General features: G+C 50.7%; 1 protein-coding gene across 1 annotated transcript in view; it reads left to right on the top strand.

Annotated features, from left to right (window-relative positions):
• Positions 1-3,607, top strand: part of ARMH4 (armadillo like helical domain containing 4) — a 63,792-nt gene extending 60,185 nt beyond the window's left edge. The window contains exons 7-8 of the mRNA XM_082000861.1: positions 2,935-3,069; positions 3,292-3,607. Of these exons, the coding sequence (XP_081856987.1) occupies positions 2,935-3,069; positions 3,292-3,360 (204 nt within the window). The 3' untranslated portion in view covers positions 3,361-3,607. The remainder of the gene's footprint in view (positions 1-2,934; positions 3,070-3,291) is intronic.
• The last annotated feature ends 11,634 nt before the right edge of the window (positions 3,608-15,241 follow it).

Here is a 15,241-nt window from a genome sequence, read left to right as displayed (position 1 = left end):
AACCAAGCCCTGGGGAACACCGCTTGTGACCGGCCGCCAGCCGGATTTAACGCCGTTCACCACAACTCTCTGGGCTTGGCCATCCAGCCAGTTCTTTACCCAGCGAAGAGTAAACCTGTCCAAGCCATGAGCCGCTGTTTCTCCAGGAGAATGCTGTGGGAGATGCTGTCAAAGGCTTTACTAAAGTCCAGGTAGACAACGTCCACAGCCTTTCCCTCATCCACTAGGTGGGTCACCTGGTCATAGAAGGAGATCAGGTTGGTCAAGCAGGACCTGCCTTTCATGAACCCATGCTGGCTGGGCCTGATCCCTTGGTTGTCCTGCAGATGCCCTGTGAGCACTCTCAAGACGAACCGCTCCATGATCCTCCCCGGCAGGGACGTCAGACTGACAGGCCTCTAGTTTCCACAATCCTCCTTGCCCTTCTTGTAGACGGGCGTCACATTGGCAGCCTCCAGTCTTCTGGGACTTCCCCTGTTAACCAGGACTGCTGATAAATGATGGAGAGTGGCTTGGCAAGCTCCTCCACCAGGTCTCTCAGTACTCTCGGGTGGATCCCATCAGGCCCCATAGACTTGTGGGTGTCCAGGTGGTTTAACATGTTCTTAACTGCTTCCTCCTGGATTATGGTCGGGTTATTGTGCTCTCCACCCCCATCTTCCAGCTCAGGGGGCTGAATATCCTGCGGATACCTGGACTGTCTATTAAAGACTGAGGCAAAGAAGGCATTAAGTACCTCAGCCTTGTCCTCGTCCTTGGAGACAATGTTCCCCGCCATATCCAGTAAGGGATGGAGATTCTCCTTGCCTCTCTTTTTGTTGTTAATATGTTTGTAGAAGCATTTTTTATTATCTTTTGCAGCTGTGGCCAGACTGAGCTCTAGCTGGGCTTTTGCCTTTCTAATTTTGTCCCTGCTTGACCTAATGAGATCCTTGTACTCTTCGTGAGTTGCCTGCCCCTTCTTCCAGAGGTGATAAACTCTCCTCTTTTCCCTGAGTCCCAGCAAAATCTCCCTCTTCAGCCAGGCTGGTCGCCTTCCCCGCCAGCTCTTCTTATGGCACATGGGTCCGCCTGCTCCTGCGCCTTTAAGATTTCCTTCTTGAAGACTGTCCAGCCTTCCTGGACCCCTTTGTCCTTCAGGACTGTCTCCCAAGGGACTCTCTCAACCAGTGACCTGAACAGGCCAAAGTCTGCCCTCCGGAAGTCCATGGTAGCAGTTTTGCTGACCCCTCTCCTTACCCTGCTCACAGTTGAGAATTCTATCATGTCCTCGTCACTAAGCCCAAGACGGCCGCTGACCACCACATCTCTCACCAGTCCTTCTCTGTTTGTAAACAGCAGGTCCAGCAAGGCACCTCCCCTGGTGGGCTCACTCACCAGCTGTGTCAGGAAGTTATCCTTCACACACTCCAGGAACCTCCCAGATTGTTTCCTCTCTGCTGTGTTATACTTCCAGCAGATGTCTGGTAGATTGAAGTCCCCCACAAGAACAAGGGCCAGCAAACGCGAGACCTCCGCCAGTCGCTTATAGAATGTCTCATCTGTCTCTTCATCCTGGTTGGGTGGTCTGTAAGAGACTCCCAGCAGGATATCTGCCTCATTGGCCTTCCCCCTCATCCTTACCCATAAGCACTCGACTTGGTCTTCACAATCATTGATTTCTAGGCAATCAAAACACTCCCTAACATACAGAGCCACCCCACCACCTCTCCTTCCCTGCCTATCCCTTCGGAAGAGCTTATAGCCATCCATTGCAGCACTCCAGTCATGAGAAGCATCCCACCATGTTTCTGTGATGGCAACTACATCATAGCTGTCGCGCTGCACAATGGCTTCCAGCTCCTCCTGTTTGGTGCCCATGCTGCGTGCATTGGTGTAGATGCACCTGAGCTGGGCTATTGATTTCAACTCCGGCACGCCACCCCTAGGCTCAACTCTAGTGAGCCTGGTTTTATCCCCTTCCCCCTTCAAATCTAGTTTAAAGCCCTCTCGATGAGGCCTGGAGGTATATTTAGCAGTCTGGCCACGGTAGGACATGCTGCAGCAATCGGAGCTGGCCAGGAGGAGGCTGGGTGCCTTCCCCATCCACCTCCCATGACGGACGCTTCGCAGCGCAGCCGTTCTCCGAAAACAGCTCCTTGCCCGTTCTGCCGGCTGCCCGGCTGGCGCCTGCTCTCTTGCCTGGTGGCTCTTGCACAGGGGCTCTTCTGCCTGCACCGCACTCTCCTCTGCCTGCACCGCGCTCTCCTCTGCCTGCTCCTGCCGCCCCGAGGGCTGCGGGACGGTGCGGAGGGCTGCGGGCAGCGGGGTGCCGAGGCACTCGTCACCGCACCGCTCAGCGCCACGCTGCTAGTCCAGATTTGTGCCGAAAAGCGTGACGGCAGCTCTCGACTCTCCAGATTGAGCTCCACTGGGCATGGCCAGACATAGACTTGATTTATGCCGGCGGTACCTGGGGAGCTCGGAGCAGCACTCAGCCTACTCTACACAGCATGTCGTGAAGCTGTTTGGGTTGTCATGGGTCTTTGTGTGGCTCGAGATTGCCTGCCCTTGGCGGTCAAGGTTTTTCCGTTGCACATGCACTTCTATTGACACTCCACCCCAGCACTTGCAACTCTGCACCAAAATTGTTTCCTCTCCTACAGGCAGGCAAACACTGCAGTGTCTCAGCTATCACAAGGAAATATCTGTCAGCAAAAGCTGATGGCGAGTGAGCTGTGGTGGTTACCAGCTTGGTCCCGGAGTGGGGCTGGTCGGGGGCTTGTTAGCAATCCTGGAAGGAGGGCTCGCCCTGTGCAGGCGGGTGATTGGGACTCAAATACAGCAAACTTTGATGAAAGCACATAAGGATATATTGCAGCCCTAGACTGGTGAAAAACGACTCTGAAAGGATGGTCTTGTGAGTGCTGCTCTGCTTTTCTCTATTCCGTGTAGGCAGGATACATGTCGGGGATGCTGGTTCCTGTAGGAGTCGGAATAGCCGGAGCCCTCTTTATCCTAGGAGCACTCTACAGCATTAAGATTATGAATCGCCGAAGGAGAAGTGGCTCAAAGAGACATAAAAGAAAGGTATGGCAACAGCGAAGGACAACCCCGATCCCACCCACGCTGCTGTTAACCACTTTGGCTGTAAAGTGAGGGAAGCCTGGTTATGGTTATGGTTATGGTTATGGTTTGTCTGGGTTGAAGTGCCCGGGACCTCTTGGTTAGAGGACGGGGTGGGGGGGGATCCGAATGCTCTTCATTTCCTTTTTGCATGTGGAGCTCTTCAATGTTTCTTTTCTTCCGTAGCAGAGGGAATTTAACAGCATGCAGGACCGAGTCATGCTCTTAGCTGACAGCTCTGAAGATGAATTTTGAATCGGACTGCAGTGCCCTTGCGATAGCCCGTGACTTTTAAAAGGAGGGAGGGGGAGAAAAGGAACAAGCGACTTTCTGCTGCATCGCTGCTCTCCGCCGCCCCGAGCCACCGAGCAGTGGTCGGCACCACCCCGGCGAAACGGCATGCTATGCTCTACGTGTACCGCGCAGTGATGTTTGTTTTGATACAGTAGTGAGATTTCACGTTCACACCCGGCGCCTCATTCAGATCCGCAGCCTGTCTTGTTACAGCCGGAGCTGATCCATATGGATGATTATTTTCCTATTACCCTGGTGTACTGTTTTGGTCCTGGCTGGCAGTAATCTAATTATAACAATAGCTCTCACCTAACCCGGGAATGGAAATCTTTACTGTGAATGACTTCTGTCCAATTTGCTAATTTTAAATGTTACATTACCTGAGCTAGAGTTCATTAGTGCTAAGATTAGCTGCTCTGCTTAATTAATGAGTTATACACTTGAACAGTATCTCTTGCCACCCGAGAAGTGCCCATGTACAGTGTTGTTGATACAGTTTGAAGCACATTTCTGCGCTCGGTTCCCCAACTCTCACCCCTTCTTTCTTCCTTCAGCTCTGCTCCACACTTCTTGGAGACACACAGGAATGGCCTCAGCACTTGATTCACAACAAAAATCTTAGTCCATTTTCAACCAGCACTGTCTGTTACAGCACAATATATACCAGCCCTCGCCTACTGATGGATAGTCTTGCATGGATCTCTTAGCTAAGCTTTAGCTCTTAGCTTAGCTTCAGGGTGCAAGTAGGTAAGAGAAGAGGCAGGTCAGAGGTTTCTTCAGCTTCTGCCTTAGTTATTGGTTCATCTCTTTCACAAGGCTGCATTCACATAGGGATGAAAGCAGAGCATCTGCTTCCGTTACCCACTGGAAATTGCATTTTCAGCCCCTGAAAGCTGTGAACGGCAGCAGCTTTGGGGGATCTGGATGGGTCTTGTCTCCAGACAAGCGAATGCAGAAAGGCACCAAAGGTTGCGGAGCGGGAGGCCGTCAGTCTTGAGGCATTTGTGGCTAGTAGTCAGAAAGCAGCAGCAGCCACAGCTGGAGAGATGTCTGCTGTGGGGAGGTGAAACGGGCACACTGGGAAACCTTGGCCGTGGTGGAAAAGGTGAAGCTGTAGGACAGATGGCTGCAAAGGGTTGTGGAGGTGAAGCCCAAGGGTGGCATGGGGTCAGGGCAAGCTGCCGTGCTGCCTGGGCTGCTAGCGCTGCGTTGCAGAGGGAGATAGCCAGTGTCTGAGATGTTATGGGAACCGAGCAGGGGGAACTAATGTTGCTTTCCACAAGAATGCTGTCAGAATAGCTAGAAAAAGGGCTGCGTTACTTATCTCTGCTTCTGGTTGTGAAATGACCTCAACCTGACATTTATGCAAAACATCCATGTTTCTGGGGTGGGAATCACTGTTCTGTGGGGAATCATCCTTCATACGAGGAACAGTGACTGCTGCTGGAGGAGACGTGATTAGAAATATAAGGCCAGACCACTCATCTACTGAGATTAAATCCCACTGAGTCTTCAAAGATGTGGAAGGGAGGAGAGTCTGAGGAGGGGCACATGCAGGATTTCATTCCTTGTAAAGGTGAAAAGGCCTATCAGATTGTGAAGGGTAGATGTAGATGATGGTAAGCAAATATCTCACGGGCATGTGGGTGGGTTTGCAAGGTAGAGAGAACATTCGGAAGACCCTCTTGAAGCTGAGTTCTCTCTTGAGAGGGTCAAGGCCTTCTCTGGACATTAAGTCATCAGACATGATGTTCAGCTCCGAACAAGCAGTGCTTTTCAGAGCCCAGGTATCTTCCTGTAGGCCTTACCCACACGTCTGCTGAGTCACCTGGAGAAGGATAGGCAGGACAACCTGGTTTCAAAATGCTACTACTAGTGCTAGTCTTCCAGTCGAAGAGCTGTGCATGGTCCCTCACACATTCATCCTGCTGAGTGCGTGGGAAGCAGGCATGGGGAGGTACAGTAAAACTTGGCCCATCAACATGTTGGGGAGTCTTCATACCCTAATCCCTCTAGAAGAGGCTTTCCCAGCCAGGGCTCCACAGTGCTTGCATCTCTCCCTTTTCATTCCTGAAACTTTGACCAGGAGAATTTTGCCTTGCTAAAAGCAGCCCCACATCTTTAACAGGCACTGCCTGGCAGCCCACTGTTAAGTCTAGATGTCCCTACCCAAAATTAAAGCCTCTTTCTTCAGTAACAAGTGAGCAGTCCAAGGTAAGAACTTTTCCTTCTGGTCTAATCTCTCTGGATTTTCTTCTCATTCCTAAATTGTAATTAGGATTGGATTCTCTTGGAGCTTGGAGGTGGTTGGGAGGTGTTAAAAGTCCAGTTGAATGTTGCTGGCTGTTTGCAGTTTTGGGAATCAGGAAATATTGTCCCTTGGGCTCTTTGATGATTTGTTCTTGGCAAAGCTTGATGAGGGTTGCAAGGTGGTATGACTTCTCCTCTGTTCCAGTTTGCTTGAGATCATCTCCAGAAAGACTTGTCTTTTAGGTACAGCGCCAGGCAGACTGGGAACAAGACTACATAGGCAGCTGCAAGATGTTCGTGAAATGCTTTACCCTGGTCCAGCCAGGGAGGCAAGGAGAATAAGCAGTGACAAAGGGCATTGGCCTCTCTGCAAGGAGTCTGTCTTGGAGCAGAAGGGAGGGTAGCTGGGCTGGCTCAGTCCTTTGTGTGCATCTGTAGCCTGAAAGAGAGACCCAAAATAACACTGGAAGAGAGGAGCTGCTGGTGATACCGCAGAACAGAGCAGATGCACCAGCAAGACTCAAACAGCTGGGGATCGTCAGGTTTTCGTGCAACAACAGCCTGTGAAGGACAGTCTCCTCTTGCTTTCCTGTTCACGGTACTGTGCCTGCACAGTGCGTGATAACGGCACAAGTTATGTTAAGTAACCGATAAAGTGCAGAGCTCCTGGGCCAGTCAGGAGGAGGAGGAGGGACAGCTGAGCAAGGCTGCTGCTCTGAGTGTAAGTACCCCAGCTCTGGCAGTGCAGGAAGAGCTTTATGGATGGGTTGTCGATTTGATGGATTGGGAAGGCTGGTGGGGAGGTGCCGTGGCCTTTTGTTGTGCTAATAAATCCACAGTTTGGGAAACACTGACTTTCTACAGTGGCAATCGGTTTCACTGTCTCTCTTCCTCTCCCTCCCCAACATAATAAACTTAAGAAATTAAAGGCATTGCTGCCGGTCAGCATGACAAAGGTGGTGTTTTAGTGCATCAGCTGGGTGCCCTGATGTCCTCAAGAGCCTGGCTTCACTCTGTGAGGACACAGAATGGGTGGCTGGGATGCTGGAAATCAGCGGTGCCACAAGTGGGGCTGACAAACGGTTGCAAATATTGGAGTGGTTATACAGCAAGTGTGGTGAGACAAACCAGGCAAGCAAGAAAGTTGTAGTCAAAAAGGAGGTCCGGCTGAATGCAGTTCAGTGTTGGCTCTGTGGTCTGTGCTTGTGGGATAGAAGAGCTGCCCAAAGATTTTGCTTGTGGTCCGGCTTCTCTGGCTCTGAACACCAGGCCTGTCTCTGGCTCTGAACACCACCAAGGTGCCTTGGCTGGGAGGTGCTGGTTGGCAGAAGGCTACTGTTGGCCAACTTTCTGAGCCACTCAGAAAGACCTCCGCAATCAGAAAGTGCAGAGAGATCCCAAACTGATGTCCCTTTGAAGTGGAGGTGTTTGTTGAATGGTTGGTTTTGGCTAGGCACCTTTCCCAGAGCCTGGAGGCTCCCCGTGTCTTTATCTCAGTTCTCCTTAGTGTGGAGGCAAGAGGGACAGTCAGAACCAGCCCTGGGTCCCAGTGAAGCTTGTAGGAGCCTTTGGAGCACAGAGAGAGTTTTCTGCAGTGCCCCTGACGTCAGTGCCGTTTCTGCAGGTCCGTAAAGCACAAGCATCATTCAGCTCCTTCCCTTCTCATCCAAGGCCAGTAGACTTTGGATTGGGCTTTTAAAAAATATGCTCTATATTGGAGTTTGATTCATTTGCTTGAAACTACGAGATTGCAGGCAGGGAGGGGAGGAGGGTTTCAGGTGGGAGCTGAAGCCTCTGGTCTCTTAACACTCTACTGATTTAATCTATACCTCTGCATCGCCAAACAAGCAGATTCTTTTGAAAGAGATGGGACAAGAAAAGCAGCCAAGAAGGGCCCTCCTCATCCTCCGTGGTGGGTGAACTGCAAGCCCCTGAATGTAGAGTTGGGTTGTGACACTGCTAACGCAGCCTTGGCCCCAAGCAAAGGCACGGCTGCGACGGCGACTTTGCTGCAGCAATAATAATCTCTCGACTTGGCACAAGACGAGTCACTCGCCTCTGGTTTGGGTTTTCCTGATAGCACAAGCCAGAATTTATTGTAGGCATCACGCAACAGCTTTGGCATCTACAGCCCCATTTCCAACAGGAGGAACCAGCCTGCCTCATGTGCAGCTCTTGCCCTGCTGAAATGCACCTGCACTATACAGCTGCTGATTTTTAAAGGTGTCTCTAATGCCAGATGTTCACCCAGGTGAGGTTTCTCTGGACTGCACTGCTTCCACAGAGTGATATTAGCAGTCCTCGTGCTTTCTTGTGGTTTTCTATTTCAGACAAGAACTCCTCATACTGTAACTATGGAATGTAGCACTTTGTTAAATTAAAACATTGGGAAATAAAAAGCTGTCCATCTTATCTGACTTCGAGTGCCTCGTCTCCCTGATCTGTGGTTCACGGCATTCAGTGTCTCTCGGGTAAAGCTGTGAAGTGATTGCTCGGAAGACTTGAGAGTTGCATTTCTTTCTCCACGCTGCAGTGGTCGGTGCAAGGACTCGCGCTGGGCTTGTGGGAGCGATACAAGCAAGCGGGGAGCCTCAGCCCGGGACTTTTTGGGTAGGATTTACCCGGAGGTAGGTGTCAGCTGTAGGCTGTGATGAGTAACACGCCAAATTCCCTCGGCTGGGTTTGCACTAGCTGTAATGAGCCCCAACACTGACACGTTTACGCCGTTGGTCTTTACATATAGCCGGGCCTCCCTTTGTGCACACCAGGACATTTGTCCTTTCTGTTTTGCCCCGTGAGGAAGGGTCTGTGCCCAAATCTTTCAAGACCCCGGTAATATGGCACCGGTGAGCCTTCAGTCTCAGCTGTAGGTGCTGCAAACGTTTCGCAAAAGAGCAGCCTCACTGCAGGTAAGCACCATCGCTCGCGCCTCGAGGGACCTGCGATCCAAGCAGAAGAATCGGAAAGGTTCGAGAGCGAGTGAGCGGTGTGGGGGCCGGGTTTATGGTTGCCTTCCCAGCCCCGTTTGCAGACGTCCTTCGTGCGCACCGTGTTTCTGCACGCAAGTACCTGGGCTGGGTACGCATCCTTTAGCCGTGTTGTGTATAGGTGGAGGTCCCAGGGTGGGCACGTGAGCCAGCGGGGCACGCGGCCGGCCGTGGTGGTGGCTGCCTGCCCCTCGCCACCCTCCCCTACTCACAAGAGCCAACAAGGACTATTTGTGCAAGTGTGCGTAGTTTCTCTAATGAGGAACGGCTTGTTCAAAACAAGAAATTCCCAGGGAAGTAGCTGTTTGGGGATTGCATGAACACATTCTTTGCTAATTGGTAGTTGCCAAAAACACTCTGTATATTCATGAAGCTGTTTGCTGCATTGCTGGCTTTTTCCAATGAAACAACAAAACCTGCTGAAAAAAGATAAACAATGACAATGTCTTTTTTCCATAGGTTTATTTCCTAAGGAAATTGCTCTCCGATCGCTCTGCCTCACTGTGAGCCTCTGTCCATCAGCCGGTCTCCTCCTAATGTCCCTGAATTTGCCAGCCAAGCCATGGGTTTGGGAAAACAGGGGAGAGGAGAGAGACCACATTAAATCCCACGCAAGAAAAGCGTGTGTGGAGCCGTTCTGAGGCTGCAGAAAACCCACATAGGCAAAGAGGGTTCTGGTGCCCTGGTGGAGGGGACAAGCTGGATGTCCCAGACACCCATCAAGGGTTGCAGCCCCACGTGGCTTCCCTGGGGCTGAGTAAAGCACGAGCTCAGTCGGGCACCGGGCTCAGCCTAGCTCAGGCACAGGCAGGCCATGGGCCGTGAGGCACCAATCCACGCACAGCAGCGCAGACAGCCCAGCTCGCGGTTGTTTTCGTCAATGTATTTCGGAAGGACAAACCAAAAAGGCATTCCTTGCTTGTTCGGGTGGTAAAGCCACCCGCGGGCGGTCGTTGCTGCTGTGCCTGAGCTCACCAGGGTCCGCGCTTGGATTGAAAAGCTCCTTTACCTTGAGGTGAGTCTCATCCTCCACCTGAGAAACCCCCAGTGCATGTGAGGCTTACAAGCACTTTAAGGTTGGACCTCAAGGGGCAAATATTTAATGCACAAAGATGCTGACTCTCAGCTTACTCAAGGCTGGCAGCGATGCACACAGGGGTTTTCCCCTCTTCTCCCCCAACGGCGATGTCCTCCCGAGGGCTCAGGGGCAGGACAGCCCCCGCCTGCACGGAAAGGGTTGGGGTCTCAGCCAGCAGCAGGGAGTCAGCGGGGTGATGGTGGCATTTCCCCGCGCAAATGTTTCCACCAGTGAGTCCCTTCCTAATGGTAACTGCTGGGTACCCCGTGCCCCACTATACTGATGACCAAAGCCCTGTCTGTGAATGCACAAACATTACTAGCAAGCATATATGCTAAGATATATGCATACATAGAAGTTTAACCCGTGGGTTATATATACGCAGAACCTCATGGCATTTGCAACACAAATTTTCCACCTGCCAGGCTCAGTGGGTTTTTTATATTTACTCCAAGTCTCTTCGACTTCTGTCTTTTTTCAGTCTGATTTCCTGCAGGTTGACCCCATGTCTAACATAAGGCTCATTGCCTGCAGAAATCTGCTGAAGGAGACACAAGAGGGATCTGAAACAGGCACCGGCTGAACTTTGCAATTAGGGGAGAAGAGAAAGTTCTGGGGAGGGAAGAGGGGGCTGTGATTGCAGCCCTGACTCTTGAAGAGGCTCTGGGGGCAAAGCCTTTGAAGCAGAACCCAAAGGCAGGATGGTGAACATTGACAATCTCTTCCCAAAGCGGTGGAAATGTGCCACACTCTCTGCCCAGCAAAAGGCTTCTTAGCATCCGGATGGCGGGGAAAACCTCCCCAGGCTCCTTGTAGGAATAGGCTGAGTTACCGTTCTGGTGTTTCTGCTTTTAGCATCCATGCACTAAGAGGAGCACACAAACCCCCTTGGCAGATTAGCCGTGACCCCTAAGCCATACCTGCCTGCACGGCGTGTAGGACGCCTCAGCACCGCCCTCACGTATGGAACCATGAGGCTTCCCCGCAGTGCCGAGCCGGGGTCCTGCCTGGAGGGGTGGGCAGCCACGGCATGGCTGTGGGAGGTGGGGGAGTTTGGCATGGCTCACGGGCTGGTTCGTCCTTGATGGGGACGCCCCGAGGACAGCCTGGGAGGGACAAGGTGTGAGACTAGCTCCACATCTTGGAAGGAGTTGGTGGACCCAGGTGCTGCCTTCAGCTGACATCTACAATTTCACTCTGGGGCTGAAAGGCCACATTCAGCAGGTGTCCAGGCAGCAATATTCATGGGCAGGCCCAAACCTTCTGTTGGCAAGTGCATTTTGGCCAAATCCATGCCCAGAGGAAAGGACTCTGGCACTAGAAGGTTGCCAGAGGCCTAAGCAGCCGCTGGCGTTGCCCAGCCACTGATGCATCTTCAACACAGGGGTCTGTGGAGGGACATGGATGGAGTTGAACAGCAGCTCTTGAGTGTCCCTTTCCAAAAATGTCCCCAGAAAGGTCCCAGGTCTTGTACATTGTGCAATGAGACACACACAAGGTGCAGAAAAAAAATGTTAACTTCTGTGCTGGGGCCAGCATTTGAGAGTGGAGACCTACCTACCCTTCCCGGCGGTTTCCGGGGGCTCCTGGCAAAGTATTTATTTCAGTATGATGGATAAAGAAGGCACTGGGGGGAAAACAATAAAAATTTTCTCCAAATCCAGTGGTTGGGAGCCAAGCCTGACACCCAGGGAAAGTTGCCACATCCAGCCTGGTGTGACAAGCTCCTGGGTTTGGCAGGAAATAAATCTCCAGCGGTGGGTCGGAAAGGGACCGGTGTGGTGCCTGGCAAGGCGGTCCGGACGCTACTGCCTGTGGGGCGTGAGCAAGCATCACCCGGACCAGCAGGAGTTCACTCAAGCAAGAGAATTTTCCAAATCTTACATACAAAATGACTCGAAGGCTAAACTGCAGTCATTGAGGCTCTTCACTAATGAATTCATTTCATCTGAAGCAGAGGAAATGGAACTGGGTGATGAGGAAAAGGCTGATGTTAACAGAGGTTCGCTGCACTTCAGTTTTAATCTTTTTTTTTTCTTCAATGGAGAACATGGTAAAAAAGAAAAAAGAAAATCCCTGCAAAAATGTGACCTTATTCATATAAAAGGATATTCAGAAATAAGTCAAGAATTTCCGCAGTAAAATTAAAACAGTTGCTATTATACAAGCAAAGTCTCAGTAATGAAATCATTTGCCAACATCAGGCTGTAATTTGACCTGGGATTTTGCAGTCAAAATATTTAAATCACTGTGTTCAATCATACTTTATATCAGGAAGCTGAAAATCCTTATTTGAAATAATTGATTGACTAGCTATTGTTTCATTTTTAGCTATTTTCCCAAGGTTCATTCTTACTGGTCAATATGCCCTCTAAAGGTTATTGATTTGCCTCTGGAGATTGTCTGCCCATGGAATTATGCTTTTTTCTTGCCATAACTTACTCTGCACTTCTGTGTACTTACTTAAGCAATTTCAGGGCTTCTGGTGTATTTTTTTCAGATTATTTACATTTTGCATTTTTCATATTAAAAAATAGCGAATAACATCTTTCCAATCCCCCGGCTGGTTGGTTTTGTATTACACTCCGGTCTGGTTAAATGTCACTTGGATGCAGACTGAAATTCAACCGAAATACCCAGAAATTGGAATTTTGTTATACGGGCAGAAGCAGGGCCGCTGCGGTTGGGAGCTTTGCCACTGTGCAAACATTTGGGACCGGCTTGCAGTGACAAACCTTTGCCTGTGGGCACAAGGGTTGTGGGGTTTGCTGGTGGGGTCGTGGTTTGTGAGACTAAATAACATGCCAGCAACCTTGGTCCATGCGTCCCAGGGGAGCCTGGAGCTGCCACCACTTTAGCAGGGTTGGGCATGAAGAGCTGACTAGAGAGAAGATCGGTATTACGATCGAGATGCAACCGTGGCCAAGGAGACCTACATACAAAATAGGCTGGTCTTGGGTTTAAAATGAAAAGGAAAGAGGTAGTAAAATGCACCACTGAATCAGGGCTGGGATGGAAGCAAGCTGCACTGCGCATTAGTGCCTGCTACATGAAAGTTATTTATGGGCAGAGGGGTGTCGGGTCTCTGGCTCCTCTGGGCCGTGCCCGTAGGTGGGTTGCGTCAAAAACAGCGGCGAAGATTTGTCAGGGTGTTTTGTTCTTGCTGGAAGGGACAAAAGAGTTTCCAAAACTACCACCCCTTTCAGGATCTGGCCGTTAGGCCGATGCCGTGGGGCTGGAGGAGGGGGATGCCGCCCACCCGTTCAGCAGAGACCCGTCCCCGGCTGCGGCGTCCCCTCCCGGCGGCTCTCCCTGCGCTCACCAGCCTGGGGCCGGCGCCAGCCGCGGCGAGCCCTGGTTTCCCGCACGCATTTTGGCTGGGATTTTGACACAGTTGGGTCTGCTCGCCCCGATCTCATATGGCCTTCGCTGCTGCTGCGAGTGGTAGAGCAGCCATCCATTTGGCAGTGTCTTTACGGAAGACGCTTCTATTTATAAGAGTCAAGAGAAGCTTTGCTGGTGGGTTTCTCCCCTAACACCTGATGCTGCTGAGCACCCCGGGAAGCGCCTGTCCTGTCCCGTGCGACAGATCACACAAAGCAGCCCTTGCAGGGAAATACGTCTGCGGGGTTTGACACCAAGCTCAGCACATGCTAAGTAGGTGCCCATGGGACCTCATCCCACCGGGGCCACGTGCCTCTGAGCGAGGGGAGGCGAAGGCACCAAAAGCGGCCGGTAGCTGGTTGCGATGCCCGTCGCTCACCGAACTCCCTGCTCGGTTTTATCAGCTGTGTGTCAGCACGGAACAAAAGCACTTTTTAACCTGTGGCACCAAAAGTAACTGTTTTTACTGTCACACTTAATCCAAAGGATGACATTTAATCTCCTCCACAGGGGGTAACGTACTTAGGTGCTGAAATGAGTTCCTGGCTGCGGCTGCTTTACAGCTCCTGGGTGCCGTGAGAAAAAACTACAGGGATAACACATGCATATGCTTTCATGTCAGACATTTCGCTGCACAGATGAATGAGCTGCGTTCCCCACGTAACTCTGGGGCGATGCGCCGACCACCTGACCTTGCACAGGGACCTTTGGGCTGAGCTCATGGGGCAGAGCAGAAAGCTGGATCTGTCTATGGCGATGCCCCGGGAGGTGTCATCACATGAACATCACCTTCACCATCCCTGTAATCATCATAAAATTGGCAGTGAAGCGTCAGTGAGGTCTTCAAATGGGGCACCTGGCGGTGGCCCTGATGCTGCATGGATGGAGGCTGGCTCATGCGTGGAGTCCACGTCTTCCTAGCAGCAGAGAGCTTGCTGTGCTTTTAACTTCTCCAGGCGGTTTGACAAAATAGTAACTCTGGGATGTGCAGGGGTGACTTTGCATGTCGAGCTCTAAGTTGAAGGTGATTTTTATAATTATAATTGAATTTGTCTTCTGTAAAAAAAAAAAAAAAGGCCAACAGAAATAACCAAATAACCGAAGTTCATCCTTATTTCCAGCAAAGCAGGGGAAAGGGCAGTGAATTGTTAAAGTCTCGATAGCGATGGATGAGCTGCTGAGCACATGCTAGAGAAGACATTCCTCTGAAATGGAAACTGAAGAATGTGGTTTAACAGCATTAAAAATGAAAGGCTAATAAAGCAATCTGGCTGCATGCAAGCTGTAGAGCATCTATTAAAAATGAGTATTTAATTAGATATTTGTTTTGCAGTCAGCCTACTGGGCTTAAAAATACATGCGGTTGCCCTGAAACATTTAAATGATCACACCTGGGTGTAGGAAGGAGATGAGGCAGTGGGACCACTAAACGAGAAGATACATGGGGTTTTTTTGGATGGCAGAGCACAGGCTTTGAGGAGACAGGAAACAAGAAAAATATCTTATTATTTACTATTTACCTTATAACAAAGCAAAGGGCTCTGAGCCACACTGCGGCTTGCAGCTCTGGATAACATCAACAGGCACGCGATGGCTCCAACCACTTAAAGTGTAGGGTCAAATCTGCAAATGTGCCATGGTCCAGAGAGGGCTTCAAGCACGTGTGGTTTGGGAAATTCGTATGGGTCAAGCATTATTAAAGCCTGAGAGTCTGCACAGAGATTCTCTTCTAGATACCCCAGTCTGACGGAAATCTGGAGCTAAAGAAGAGTGAATTGCTTGCGAGCTCCACTGCCATAGCAAACCCTGAGCCCGTACACTGGTGCTCACAGAGCTGCACATGGGAAAACCACAGTTTTGGAATGTTCTGCAGAAGTGGGATCTCAGCTGACACTATGGAAATAAAATGTTAGTGCTGTTTTACGGACTGAACATTTGATCTGAAGAATGGTGAAGCTGAAGGAAGAACTTTTACTTGCCTGAACATCCTTGAGGTGACACACCTATGGCCACTGCTTGTAAGACAAACTTGAAGCAACATATGTAATTTTGGATCTAGTCAACAGTAAATATTGATATGTCATCAAGAATTTGTACAGTGGAGAAAGGAAGCTGTGCAGTAGACAGCCTAGATTTTACAAGT

This window comes from Phaethon aethereus (genome assembly GCF_964289735.1).
Source record: "Phaethon aethereus genome assembly, chromosome: 5".
NCBI classification, from domain to species: Eukaryota; Metazoa; Chordata; class Aves; order Phaethontiformes; family Phaethontidae; genus Phaethon; species Phaethon aethereus.
This window is presented reverse-complemented; position numbering and strand designations above follow the sequence as displayed.